The sequence below is a fragment of the Puma concolor genome, chromosome A1, assembly GCF_028749965.1.
Source record: "Puma concolor isolate L17-30 chromosome A1, mPumCon1.1.hap2, whole genome shotgun sequence".
NCBI classification, from domain to species: Eukaryota; Metazoa; Chordata; class Mammalia; order Carnivora; family Felidae; genus Puma; species Puma concolor.
Genome location: NC_141667.1, coordinates 129,864,715 through 129,879,076, shown reverse-complemented (window position 1 = coordinate 129,879,076; position 14,362 = coordinate 129,864,715). Strand labels below are relative to the sequence as shown.

The window sequence follows — 14,362 nt, the reverse complement described above, 5'->3', positions numbered from 1 at the left end:
TGCCTACCTGGCATCTCTCCTGGGGTTTGGCTGCAGACTCTTGTTTAATTAGAGGCTTTTCCCCAGTTCCCAGGGAAGGCTCGTGGACAGGATAAGCCCTCTGACCTTCAGGCAACGCCTCCTACCTCCCACCCCCTCCATACCCATTGTCCACCTGCATCCCAGGCCAGAGACCGTAGGCTGAGCTGGATTCTGAGATTTCCAAGCCTGGCTGTGCTGCAACCTGGGGCTTTACTAGCCTGGCCAAGGAGAGTCAGCTCTGGTCCTCCCTCAGGTGAGGGGGCTCTCCATGGTTTCTTGACCAAAGCTAGCCCTCCCCAAGAAGGGTGGTTTGCTGAGAAACGTACTGTGGAGCTACCCTCTCCTGCCTGGAAGCAGGCTTCCCCCCCCCCCCCCCCCCCGCCGCCGCCCTTTTCCTGGGCAGAGTGGGACTGTCTTCCTGTAGCTGGCACTTTGGACCCCAGCCTCTGGTTCTAATACTTCCTTCCCAGGGTCCCACTCCCCAGCCAGGCTTACATTCCTGGGGGCCAAAGAGCCAGAACCGGGACTTAGATGGCAAGGCCTTCTCTGAAGCAGGAGCTTACACTCAAAAGCCCCCAGGCCGGAGGGATCTTTGGAGGAAGTTCATTCCAACTAATGGGCCAGGGCTCCAGTTGTGGCAAATGGTGGAATGCCTTCTACCAGAGTCCCAGGTTCTTGAGGGAACGGTCTCTGACCTGTCTCCCTGTCTCAAGGCCTGGTCAGGGCTGATGCTGTCTGGCTACTACTGTCCTGGTTGCCTATCAGGATAAATTGGTCCCAGAGGCTTCCAGGAAGCTTCCTAGGCCTTCGGCTGCTGCGCCCCAAAATTCTAACATAGTTTTTGCATCTGTGATCAGTGAGGTAATCAGGGCTGATTTTCTCATCGCTTTTCAAGGGGCATAATGACCCAGGATTCTGTAGTGAAGAAGTTGATGTAAAGGTCAGGGAGCCTTAGAGCTAGGCTTCCCAGCCCACTTCATTGTGGCTCACTTAAAAATTATCACTAGACTGGGGTGCCTGGGTGGCTCAGTTGAGCATCCGACTCTTGGTTTGGGCTCAGGTCATGATCCCAGGGTCGTTGGATTGAGCCCCACATCAGGCTCCATGCTGAGCCTGGAGCTTGCTTAAGATTAATTCATTCTCGTTCTGTCTCTCCCTCCCTGCCTCCCTTCCTCTCTCACCCTCCCCCTCTCACCCTCCCCCTCTCTCTCACCCTCCCTCCCTTCTCTCCCACCCCGCCCCTCTCCCCCCACTTGCATGTGCATGTGTTCTCTAATAAAAAAATTAAAAATATGTATCCTTACACTAACTGGAGAAGGAGGCTGGAGGCTGAAGCACACATGGGAAATGCTGGGCATAGTGAGCAGGGAAGAGAGGGAGGCAGTGGGGTTAGGGAGAGAGTGGGCCTCACCACACACAGCTTTGTAGGTCATCTAAGGCTGTTTCTTGCTCTGGGCAGGGGAATGGTGTGATCTGAGGCACGGGTTTGCTGGATGGAAGAATGGCGGAGGGCAAGAGGCTACTGGAGTTGTCTGAGTGGGAAGCGACTGGGGCTTGGACTGAGTTGGGGATAGGGAGGAAGAAGTGGTGGGCTCTCAATTATCTTGAAAGTAGAGCCATTAGGATTGCCTGACAAATTGGAGACGTGTGTGAGAGAAGAGAGTCCAGGATTACTCCAAGGTGTCTGAGCATCTGGAAGGAGAGCATTGCCAGTAACTGGGGAAGACGGAGAGGAGCATTTGGTGCAGCACACCAGAGGCTCTGCTTTGGCCATACTGGGTTTGGGCAGCATTTCTGACTTTTGGGTAGACTTGGTGAGTATGCATTCGGGGAGTGGTGTTCCCTAGGGGAAGCAGAGGCTGAGATAGAAATGTCAGTAATCAGATGAGGACATTTGAAGCTACCACCCTGGATGAGAACACTCTGGAAAGGATGGTAGATGGAAAGCCAAGGGCACATCTTGGGTGGGATCAGGAAGAAGATGAGGAGCCAGAAATTAGCCCAAGAAAGAATGGCCTCTGAGCTTGGAAGAAAATAGGTCGGTGTGGCATTCTGGAAGCCAAGCAAAGAAAATCTTTCAAGGAGGAGGGAGAAATCGGTTGTGTCCGGTGCTGTTGAGAGGTCAGGTAGGAGGAAGACTGAGAACTGACCATTGAGTTCAGGCAGCGTGGCAGTCACTGGGGACCTTGACAAGTGCCATTTGGTGAAATGATGGGGCAGGGGATTGGCTAGGCTGACAGGAGCACAAGATTAAGAACAGGAAGCCGAGGTTGGCGATGGCTCTCCTGAGGTTTGCAACAAAAGGGAGCAAGACATGAGGTGGTGGCTGAGAAAGATGAAGATTTACAGATGGGAGAAATGGCAGCCTGTTGGTACCCTAGTGGGAATGAGCCTGGGCTTGCAAAGTGCTTGGCACAGTACCTCACAGGTTGCAGGCAGTCAACACGTGAAGGATTCCACAGGTATCCACATACCCCACAGCCTTTCGAACCCACTCTTTCCAGCCCGAGGATCCTACTTTCTACCTTCCCTTCCTACACATACTCTGACTCTGACTCTGAGGTCACTTCTGGGGATAAAGAAGGCCGGGGTGTGGCATGAGCCTCTCAGCTTGCTCAGGAAACCTTAGAACACGAGCAGTAAAGTCCCAGCACCCAGGGCCTGGAGACACCGTGGCCTCCCCGGGTGATGTTGCCAAGTAGGCTACCAGGTGGGTCTTTTGTCCCCAGGCAAATCCCCTCCGGTGAATTCAGACTAAAACCGTCTGGCCCATGTGAGGCTAGCACCACAGGGCCAGGGAAGGACTGTGAGTAGCATTTCTTTGTGCAGGTAAGGGGCTTCCTGAACGTCCCTTCCTCATGACTCTACAGCTGGGTAATAGAGCTCTTGGGTATCTTGTGGCTTTACTCTTACAACAACCCTATGTTCATCTCCATTTGACAAGAAAACAGATGCTCAGGTATTATAGTAAGTTCTTAAAGGCCACACACGTTAGAACCAGGATCTAAACGTGGTCAGCTGACTCCTCCTCAGGCCCACAGTGGGGAGTCCTTCCTAGGCTGCTCCAGGAAGCGAAGAGAAGGCTCCAGAGAGAGGTGCTCAGGAAGGGGTTGTGGTGCCACACATCCATGCCCACCACAAAGAAGCCACTGCTTTTGGGACACCAACCCCTGTCTGCCTGAGGACAGAAGGTCCTGGTATGTAAGGTTCTCAGTGGGCAGATGAACAAGCTCGGGATTGAACAGGTGGGTGGTGTCGGTAACTTCCCCAAGCCCCGACGGGAGGGGTGCTGCAGCTTGGAACCCAGCCTCAAGCTCCCCTGGAGGCAGGAATGTGGGGAAGAGGGCAGCCAGGGCAGTTGCTGGGAAGTGTGGGAGCCTGTGTCCCCCTGAAGCCTCACACCTTGGCTGAGTCACAATTCATACCTGGCCTTTTCTCACCTCACCCTGGACCACAGACTGCCAAACCCAAGGGACCGGTGCCTCACCATAAGCTACCCTAAGCTTCCCCAAACCTAGTGATGCAGGGAGCATGAACCCCATCCATTACACAAGAGAGGAAACTGAAGCCCAGAGATGTTAAGGAGTCTGGCTAAATTCACCCACAGGATGGGAAGGAGCTCAGGCCACAACCTCTCATGGCTGTCGTGCTCCAAAGCTGTCCCGTTTCTTCTGTGCCAGGAGTCAAAAGACACTTATCTGTGCTCCTAGCCAGCAGAATCCCCCCAGGTGAACTTTTCCAAGTGGAAGCTGAGCCTCAATTGTAGATGATGTTTCCAGGGTCCTGGACTGTGCAGATGTGCACTGGGGATGTGCAGAGCTGTGCCTTGGCCCCAAGCAGCACCTCCCCGTGGCTGGGTCCTACGGGGAGCCCCCTTCCCAGCATGAGTCATCTCCTGACAGATCCATGTGACTAGTGAGAAAAGTAAGAGTCCTGTATTGCTGAGGAGACAGGAAGTGTGGGGGCTGGGTGGGTCGGCCTTGGAGGAAGCCTGTCCCCACCTGACCCACCTGCTCTGAGTTAGAGTGCAGATGGGAACCTTCCTTGTGCCCACAAATCCTGTTAAGCTTGAGGTGGAACAGAGGGTCAGACTTAGGACCCCCAAGTCTGGGGGTGGAGAAGTAGGAAAAAGAACTCCAGGCTGTCTTGGGGTAAGCCAGGTCTTCAGACCATTACCTGGTGTCTGGGGCTGGAGGGTATGAGAAGCCCCCCATACAAGCCACAGGGCCTCAGAGAAATGGTGGCGGGGGTGGGCGGTGATCTCAGACCTAGAGGCAGGAAATTTCCTGGACAGGAGAGGTGCACCTCCTGGAACTGAGTATACACAAACCAGGAGACTCTGTAGGTGATGGGACTGCTTGAGCAAAGTCTGGGGGGCTGTGGGCAGGGCCACTAGACATAGGATGTCTTGAGTGGTGCCCCTTCTCCTGAGGCCTGTGGTTTTAACCACCCCCACTTTCCTTTGACATTTGGGCTACCCACACAGCTAAAAGGGGCTCTGTGTATATGTATGCCCCCAGCCCTGTGCCTTCCTCCTTCGGGTCTCCCCACATTCACACCCTCCCTCCTCATTTTTCAGCACAACAAGGCCAGTCAGCCAGCCCACAGCGTCCCACAGCTCTCTCCTCTCTATGAACATTTCAGCAGCCCACACCCTACACCTGCACCAGCCGACATCAGCCAGAAGCAAGGTATGGATCTGGGAAGGGGAGGGGCCTGTCGGTCCCAGAGCCTAGGGGCCAAGTCCTAGGCTTCTGGGTCCAGGGGGGTTAGCCCCTTTTTAACAACTGGAAAGCCTGGCGCTGGGCAAACTCAAAACCCCAAGAAAAATGCCAGAAAGATGGCCTGGGAGCCTGAGAGCAGGTGGTACTAGGTCAAACTTGGAAGGTTTCGGGTTGAGGTAGAAACCCACATCCTGAATGACCTCCCAGTGCCAGTATATGGGAGCAGGAATCTGTGTAAAACTGAAGACTGTAAAACCTGTATCCTTCCCTCCCTGCCCACCCTCCCTCAATGAGAAAATGGAAAGTGGTGGTTGTGATGGCTGATTCACCTCAGCCTCAGGGAAAGTCATTCTGAAATCAGCCATTGTCGGCTGTGGGAAACCTGCTGACTCAACCCTGGGGAGCCAAAGGGGGCGGGTGGAACCCTGGCTGTCCAGGCCAGGGGGCCTGCCTCCTGCCCAGAAAGCCAGGCCAGAGCCCCCAGCTTAGAGGCCCCAGCTGAAGACCAGCAGCGGGCCGGGGCATGATGAGGCCCAGCCATCCCACTCCTGAGTGACTCCAGCTCTCCCACTGGCAGCCTGTATCCTTAGGCTAGTCACCCTGCCACTCTGCCCTTGCTTCCCTAGCCTATAAACGGGGTACCATTATCACACTGGAACAGTCCTCAACAAACCAGTATGTCTGGTCCTCTAGCTAATGGGAGGTGGGAGAGGCCCCACAGGAAGGCCTAGGAGGCAGTAACTAGCAGAAGTGGCTTCCAGGTCAGGATAGATCACTTACTTGGCCCCTCTCCACTGTAGTTCACAGGCCTCTGCAGACCCCTGACCTCTCTGGCTTCTACTCTCTGACCTCAGGCAGCATGGGACAGCTTCCCCACACCGTGAGCTGGTGAGTGTGAACCCAGTGGGAAGAGGGCACCTTGCGCTGGGGAAACCGTACCTGCCGTTTCCTTTTCCTTCTCCGTCCTTCTCACAGCACCCCGCTGCCAGGTCTTGTGTCTGTACCAGGAGCTGCCCAGCAGCTCTGTTCATTGCCCATGTAGCCCAGCACGCTGCCCTTGGCTCCTGGTCAAGACCTTCTGCATTCGACATCTGCCTCAATGTCTGAGAGACTTGGTAGGGGTGGGGAGCACCAAGCCACTCAGGGTTAGGAGAGTAAGGAAGAAAAGGCAGGCCCACCGGAGCAGTGAGGGGCAATATGAATGGTTCCAAGAGGCTGTTGCCTCTCAGCCACCTGGTGGGCAGGGGGATACTACACTCATCCCAGTGCCTACTGGGGACTGGTCCCTTGGCTGAGCTTCCTGAGGAACAGTGTTCTTTGCCCCCTCTGGTGCCTGCCTGATTCCAAGCCCCTGGCCGGCTCCTTGAAAAGCTTGCTTGGAGGGTCTGTGAAGGCTGGGCCAGCCAAAGCCAGCCTGAACCTCGAGTCAGTAGACCTAGTTGTGGGCCAGAGGGCTGGTCTGGAGCTGGAGCCAGGTCTTGGCGGGCTGGTTGGTCCTTTGCTCATCAACCACAGTGTGTTCTGGATGCGTCTCTAGCCTCTCCAGGCTGGGGCAGCACCCCACAGCAGGAAATCTTGGTTTCCCGGGAAGGTAGGGAAGCCCAGAGGTCCAACCTGAGGCCCACCTGCCCTTTTCCACTTGCTCTTTGTCCATATTCAGCTCACTCTTCTATCCCCAGATTCTCCTTGGACAGTGCTCCATCCTCAGTACCAGTCAGGAGTATACCCACAGATACTCCCAGGATTGGGGTTTGCCAATCCTTGGGTGTACTACCCAGGTCAGGGACCCAACAATTACAGGGCAGTATTAGCAGTGCTTTTATTGGGGACTGTAAGAGCCCGGAGGGGTGCCTCATCCAGCCTGGGATTTCCAGGGCTTTTAGGAAAAAAAATCATTTAGCCAAGCAAGAGCTGAACAAAGACCAGGAGTTGAAAGGGGACAAAGCGGGCAGAACAGTCAGTGTCAACAGTGACTGCAAAAGCCCTAGGACAGGTATCAATGCTGTGCTGATGAGGAAATTTTAGGAAGTAAGGCTGGAGGTGAGCTGGGGGGGGGGGGGGGGTGGGGGTGGGAAGTGGTCTACTGAGCTGGGTCCCAGGAGAATACTGCCATTTCTGCCCTTTAAGCACCAGTACAAGTCTGTAGAGGGAAGTAGGTGCAGCACAGGTTGCCCTCTGGTGGCAGATGCTTCATATACATGCTTGAGGAGTCCTAGTGGAGGCCAAATTGCCGTACCCTATGGGTCAAGCAAAGTGGGGAAGTCTTTCCCTACATCTGGCCAGTAGCCAGACTGCTAACAGCTGTCTCTCCCAACCACAGGCCCAGCCCTCCTCTCTACCCCCTGTCCCCTTCCTGCGGATATAGACAGCACTTCCCTGCCCCCACTGCAGCCCCTGGCGCCCCCTACCCCAGGTGAGTCCCATACCCTGCAGCCAGGCTCCTGCTTCCTGTTGCCCAGGCTTCAGAGCCCACATGAGGCCGTGCCCAGGCCCGTGCTTGCCCTGTGCTAGTTGTCTGTCCATCCGTCCGTCTGTCATTCTGCAGCCCCCTGCTGCCCTGTGCCTGAGAATGAAGCCGGTGGAAGAGCCAGAGGCCTCAGCCCAGGTCAGACCATGCAGCCGAGCACCCTAGAGCAGCCAGGGCCAGTGAGTGCAAACCCGTGCTTGTGCTGCTGCCTCTGCACGCGTGAATCAGTCCACGTGCAGGTGTGTGTGCACTCACCTGTGTTGTGCATCCCTGCTGAAGGGCGGGACAAGCCAACTCTCCTGGGCATTCTGTGAGCCCTGCCCAAGCTGAGGCATCACCTTTTACATGGGTCTGCGACAGTAGGCCCTTGGGGACTGCCTGCTCAGAGAAAGGAGCAAGGGCAGGGTGGTTTCCACAGAACAAGAGAAAAGTGAAGTAAAAGTATGTGTGTATACGTTTGTGTCCCTTCACTTTGCACACTCCCTCCGTAAGACTCAGACCTGGTGTGGAATAAGGAACTCAGCAGACAGTTTCAGCCCTATTGGAATTTACAGCCCAGGGTGGGAGGTATGGACCTAGCACTGACAGCTGAATGGGCTATCTGGGAGACGGGAAAACCCTAACCAGACCCCAGCCAGGGCAGGGACACAAATTGGAAGAACTTCATGACATCTGAGCACAGGGGACAAAGGGAACAGCTCTAGTTGGGGATGGCTAGGAATGGAAAGTGATGGAAAACAGGGGAAAAGATGGAGCTAAGAAGTGTCAGCAGAGACATTCATTCAAGGCAGGGCGGGTCCTGCGGAGGAGCCTGGGTTTTATTCTGTGAGCAACGGGGGGAGTTTCAGCAGGAGGGGCCAAGAGCACTCAAGTGTTTAAAAGGTCACTCTGGGAGTTGTGTGGAGAGGCCTGCAGGGCTCAAGCAGGAGAGTAAGGAAGCTCACGGGGTAGCTACAGGTTCAGGAGGCTGAGCTGGTGAAAGCACAAGGTAAGGGAACAGATTCAAAGCTATTTAGGATTTAGTAACCACCTGAATGACATGTATACAGATTTCTGCGGTGTCTGTAACATTCTGGAAGCAGGTGTTTGTGTTGGTGTGTATCTGTACTTGTGTGCCAGCCACTGGAGGTGGGGTGTCTGTTCATCTGTCGTCGTGTACTGTGCAGGCGGCTCCGTGTGTCCAAAGCTCTGGACTCTACATTCCTGGCTCAATTTTAACTCTCCTTCTGCCTTTAGGTTCACCCACCCATCCCTGATGCTAGGCTCCGGTGTGCCTGGTCACCCTGCAGCCATCCCCCACCCGGCTATCGTACCTCCCTCAGGCAAGCAGGAGCTGCAGCCATATGACCGTAGCCTGTGAGTGAAAAGGCCCATGGTGTGGAAGAGGGAGGGGAACACGCGAGCAGATCTCAGGCTCCCATCTGTTGATCTGCCAGGGAAAACATTCCTCCCGCCAGGCTCCATGCCTGCTGCCTAGAAACTCCAGGGACTGCCACAGGGGGCCTCTGGTCAAGCCATCTTGTTCTTGCCACTGACCAGAATTTTATTTTGTTTCAGTTTATTTATTTAAGCATCTCTACACCCATTGTGGGGCTTGAACTCACAACCCTGAGATCGAGAGTCACACACTCCTCCGACTGAGCCAACCGGGTGCCCCTGACCAGTGTTTTTTGATCCTTAGAAGCAGGAGGGAATGGATGGGGTGTGGAACAAAGATTTAGTTTGAGCCAACAGAGGAGGGGTTGTGAAGTCCTTAAACAGGTTTTTCTTACTTAGGTGCAGTATTTCTGTAACGAAGTTACTTAGTTCTGATCACCCATTTTGGAGTAACTAACAAAGATACCATTTATAAAACCCTAGTTTCTATGCACTGGCACACACACTGGACACATGCTAGAAGAAGGTAGTAGCTTTAGCTGGATACTGGGGGCTCCTGTGTGATCTGGACTTGTGCCTCTCAGGAAGACACAGGCGGAATCCAAGGCAGAGAAAGAGGCCAAGAAGCCAACCATCAAGAAGCCTCTCAATGCCTTCATGCTGTACATGAAGGAGATGAGAGCCAAGGTCATTGCAGAGTGTACACTCAAGGAGAGTGCTGCCATCAACCAGATCCTGGGCCGCAGGGTGAGGCCACGGGCAGGTGGGCTGGCAGGGTTGTCCCCTGGTGCTGCCTGTTGACTCCCTGATGCACCGCCATCTCTACCCCTCCTTTCCTGCTGCAGTGGCACGCGCTGTCTCGGGAAGAGCAGGCCAAGTATTATGAGCTGGCCCGAAAAGAGAGGCAGCTGCACATGCAGCTCTACCCAGGCTGGTCGGCGCGTGACAACTATGTGAGTGTCCGGTGACAGACAGGGATGGGTAGGGGAACCTTCAAGATGCCATGCCCCGGGCCACAGTCTCAACGGGGAAAGGCAGACCACCGTCCTGAAGGCACAGATACAGAGGGCAGGTGCGGTATAGGGCTCAAGGCCTCAGCTGGCCAGCTCCGAAGCCAGCTAAACAAGGGAAGCTGCCCTAAAAGGCAGGCCCATGTCCTCTTTTCCACCTAGGACATACTCCCCGTCGGGGCTGTTGCGCAGCATTTGGCCACAAAGGCAGGAGGGGCGTATGGGGCCCTGTAAGTCTTCTCCATTCAAAATGGAGACCAGCATGGGAGAGGGAGGAGTCGTCTTTAACTCCCATGGTACCCTGGTAAAAACTGCAGTCAAATACTAGGCCTTCCATGTAGAAGGGATCATGTACCCAGAATCTCAGCAACAGGCAAGCAAGGCTGCAGCTCTTCCAGCCACTCACTCGATGGAGTTATAAAGGGACCACCTGCCAGATCCAAGCATCCCTCCCTTTATTCCCTGCAGGGGAAGAAAAAGAGGCGGTCACGAGAAAAGCACCAGGAGTCCAACACAGGTGAGGCTTTCCCTCAGCAGTGCACACTCCCCTCCAGGCCCACATTTCATGAGCACCCTGCTCTGGCCCAGAGGGAGGGACAGAGTACTGAGCCACATACCTTCAAAGGCCTGGGCCCTTCGGAAACAAGGCCCACTTCTCGTAAGTCAAATACCCTTGTGAAGAATAGCTGTACTGAGTTCTTTGACCAGAGTTAACACTGGTGTACTGCCTCACCACATGTCTCCTACCTTTGCTAGCGCTGCTAGGAGAAATGGATTCTACGATTCTGCCACAATGGGCAGCAGTCTGTATGAGTGGAGGTGCAGCCATGTCTAGGTCCAGAAGTCACACAGCTTTAGTTTCCATCTGAAAATGTGTGTAGACTAGGTTTAAGCTACAGCAGGAGGGGGATGTGGGTCAGGCAGATTGCGAAGGGAGTTGGGGGAGGGGGGCAGTGAGGCAGAAGAGGCTGGATCACCATGGGCCTCCCTGGGCTCCTCTCCCACTGCTCCTGTGCTGCAACCTGAGAGGAGCCAACATGATAGGATCCTCTCCTTCCCCCACCTCCACCATTCTTCCCACTGCCTCTACCGCCTAGCTAGGTGTCCACCTTTCCTGATACCTTGGCTCTGGGTCCCGGGGCTCCCACCGGGGCTGGCTGTGCCATGGCGAGGCCCTGTGCCCATGGGACCTGTGGGGTATCTGTGACTGGCTGACACTGATGTTACCTCTTCTTTCTGGGCCCTGCTCTGCCCTGCTGCCTGCCTGCTCGCCCTCTGCCCTGCTCTGCCCCTCTGGCATGGCTGTGAGCAGACCCTGGCTCGCCTAAGAAATGCCGTGCTCGCTTTGGCCTCAACCAGCAGACGGATTGGTGTGGTCCGTGCAGGTGGGTTTGTCCCCACCACCATCCTCCCTTTGCTTCAAGCTGCTTCCCTGATTCTGCACATGTTCTGCTAGGCCTGTAGCCCTCATTTGGTACCCCCATCCCATCGCATACCACACACTGGGGAGCACCTGCCCTCCGAAGAATGAGGTGGAGAGACAGATTCAAGAAGGTAGTTCTGGTGCCTAGTGCCTGGAGTCCTCTGTTAATGATGGTCTGACGCTAAGCTTAGCATATCCACAGTAGGCCTTATCATCCACCTCATTCAGGTGACCTAAGTCCCTGCTACCAGGCCTAGAATTCACCATGGTCCACCAGTTCCCTCACTTCTTCAAATTGGGATTCCTGCTTGTATTATCCAGAACCCTTAAATCTAAGAAAACCAAGGTGACTATAGTAGAGAGCCACCTGGCTTGTACCTGAGACCAAAGGATGGGAGAGGCAGGGACACAGGAACAGGGGTACGCCTGGGCTGTCCTATCAAAAGGGCCATACCAGGCTCTGGGGCACTAAATGTGTGTTTTGCCATACAACAGAGAAATGCCTGTGTGAAAAGAAGGTATGCTTACCACATGGCAAAAGTTTGCCTGGTTGAGGCCAGGCCTGGTAGTTCCTCATGGACTCTACGAAATATTGTCAGTCCCTCAAAGTGCCTACATGCTCCTCTCCAAGGGCAAAAAGGAATTTGGGGGGTATGTGTGTATATGTACACATGTCGGGAGGCTATTTGTGTTGCTCTGCCTGAGCACCATTATGAGCACTGCATTCCTTTGCCTTAATGCAGATATGAGCCCCACAAACCTGTGAAGCAGGGGCTCAAAGGCCCAAACTAGGAGATGGCTCCCCTGGAAAACATGAGGCAGCCCACAGGGCTAGCCTACAGAAGGTTCCTGGGCCACCTTGTGGCTGCGCTGGGAACTGCACCTGTTCCAGGTTTGGGCCAGGCCCAGCAGAATCACAGCGCTAGGTGTGAAGGCACAGGCACGTCACCCAAGTCCTGGGGAGAGGGGACAAGAGGTCAGTTAGGCCTGTGCAAAGACAGCATTTTCTGGTTGTGGTGTATGACTATGAATTCACCCTCTGTTTACAGATAACTCTCTTCACTATTCCTAGGAGGAAAAAGAAATGCATTCGGTACTTACCCGGAGAAGGCCGCTGCCCCAGCCCAGTTCCTTCCGATGACAGTGCTCTAGGCTGCCCCGGGTCCCCAGCCCCCCAGGACTCGCCCTCATACCTCCTGCTACCCCACTTTCCCACAGAACTGCTTGCTAGCCCTGCGGAGCCAGCGCCTACATCACCAGGTCTCTCGGCCGCTCTCAGCCTCCCAGCCCCCTGGACCCCAACAGGCCCCCCACAGCGTCCTGCAGAGTACACAGCTGCAACGACAGGAATCTCAGAGACAGGCAGCCTAGCATGTACAGGACACCTGGCCGCCTCCAGGGGCTCATCCTCTGAGAGGAAGCGACAGAGCCCCAAAGCACGTGGGAACTGGCCAGGGGCCCTGTTACCTCCCTCTCAGGGACCAGGCCCAGGAGACTTCCGAGGCTGCACAACTTCTGCCTGAACCCGGGGCCATCAGTTCAAACTACGCCAAATGGTGGGAATCAGATCTGCATTGTGTCATCTAATTAAGGGCATCCCTTGTGCCTACAGCAGCCTGCATCTGTTCCTTTTACCCTCTATCTTGCTGGCCAGATGCCCCTGCCTCCCTTGCTTTTCTACTATAGGTCACAGATAGGCTGGACTAAGCCCAGCTGCTTTCCCCACCCTACACCTCCTTGGCCCCATCACTGCCACACCCTCCCCATACCACACACTTCAAGGACCAAGAATGAGCTGGTTTACAAAACCACATGTGAGCATGGTCACAACCACATGCTCAAGACAATAATGCTTCTCTTAACCTGGAGAAGCCCTGTTGACAGAAAAGGAGTTATTCATACATAAACTGGACCAGAGTAAGCCTTTTGCCGTGTCCTCAAGAGCTTACAAGACTAGGAGGAAATGGAACAGGTAAAGTTTAGGCCTATTACCACAGGCGGTAGGAATAACCTGATACTACCTTATCAGGCAAGTATGGGCAGTGAGAGGTATCTGGCTCTAGTTCCTATTACTTGGGTATGTTTCCAAGAGAAACTCAACCTCCCAAGAAGCTCTGATACCAAGGTCCCATGCCTGTTACTAGTGACTGAACTCAAAAGAAATTATGGCCCCAAATCCAGCATGCATGCCTCCCTACACCAAAAGCCTCTGTCACAGTTCTAGCTCCTGCTTGTCCAGGTCAGTCTAGCCAGCTCTTGGGCAGTTTTAAGAGGGCAAACCAAACCTCATGACCCCCAATGCTCACCTTACAGCACTGAAATCGCTTCAGCTTCAGTTTCCCGAAGGGGCTGCAGGAAGGAGGACCATCAGCATCCAAGCAAGGAGCCCAGAGAATCTCTAGTGGTGGTCAGTGGGTTTTCACCACCGCCTAGTTTAACCCATTTCTGAGCCAAGCTTCAAGCCTGAGCCTTAAAAAACAAACTTTTAATTTAACTTTTTTTGTCTCCTCCTCAACTGTATATAGCCTGAACCCAAAGAAAAAGGGCTGTTCCTATACCCACACACCCCTCAACAAAAGCCTTCATAGTTCCTACTTTAGCCACTGGCTTCTCAGAATCCAAAGATCATATATTCTAGTATAGTGTTGCAAGAAGTCTTGAGAAAAAGGACTATTGTAGTGTTCAAAATATTTTTGTATTGTTAATGCATCATCATACAAAAACTTTTTTTAACATGAGAATAAAGATACTTTTTACTGGGTTTCTTTTTCAAAGTTGACCCTGAGGAATATGCTGTTTCAGTAACAGAGCATACAGACTACTTTTCTTCCCCACAGCCATAAAACTTGGGGTTTACTCTCTATAATGGTACACACATTCTAAAGACTTTCAGTCCACCTCACCTCCCTGCTGCAACCCCGAGAGCCAAGCTCATTCTAGGTGTAAACTACTATTCCAAGCCTTGGTCCTAACTCCCCAATCCTCGGACCTCACAAGTGATGCAGGTGCAGGCTAGCCTGCACACGACATTGCGCTGGAAACTGCCACCACGGACCCACATGACCACCAGGCTCCATCTTCCCCTCCATTTTCCTTCCACACAAAGACTGAACACAAGTATACATCCTATTTCAAGGAAAACCAGACCAGGAGTCTTCTATAATTTGGGATCAGAAATTTCAAAAGTGCATTTTAACAGCACCCTTTCTTCCCCAAAACTATTAAGGTGCTTGAGATATCTTCGTATTTTTATAGAAAGCCTCTCCAGTTTGATAAATCTACAGACTACTTTTATACAGCAGTGTCCATCATGTTTAAGAATACAGCTAACTCCTAAAAC

General features: G+C 53.7%; 1 protein-coding gene across 9 annotated transcripts in view; it reads left to right on the top strand.

Moving 5' to 3' along the window:
* Positions 1-13,783, top strand: part of TCF7 (transcription factor 7) — a 30,096-nt gene extending 16,313 nt beyond the window's left edge. The window contains exons 4-13 of one of the 9 annotated variants that reach the window (XM_086704046.1): positions 4,601-4,713; positions 5,544-5,633; positions 7,066-7,158; positions 8,449-8,568; positions 9,174-9,336; positions 9,435-9,542; positions 10,068-10,116; positions 10,912-10,984; positions 12,095-12,115; positions 12,241-12,383. In XM_086704046.1, the coding sequence (XP_086560172.1) occupies positions 4,601-4,713; positions 5,544-5,633; positions 7,066-7,158; positions 8,449-8,568; positions 9,174-9,336; positions 9,435-9,542; positions 10,068-10,116; positions 10,912-10,984; positions 12,095-12,115; positions 12,241-12,253 (843 nt within the window). In that variant the 3' untranslated portion in view covers positions 12,254-12,383. Of the gene's footprint in view, positions 1-4,600; positions 4,721-5,543; positions 5,634-7,065; positions 7,159-8,448; positions 8,569-9,173; positions 9,337-9,434; positions 9,543-10,067; positions 10,117-10,911; positions 10,985-12,071 lie in introns of all 9 variants that reach the window. The other 8 variants (XM_086704084.1, XM_086704022.1, XM_086704037.1 and 5 more) reach the window with 8 other exon arrangements.
* Positions 13,784-14,362: the final 579 nt, after the last annotated feature.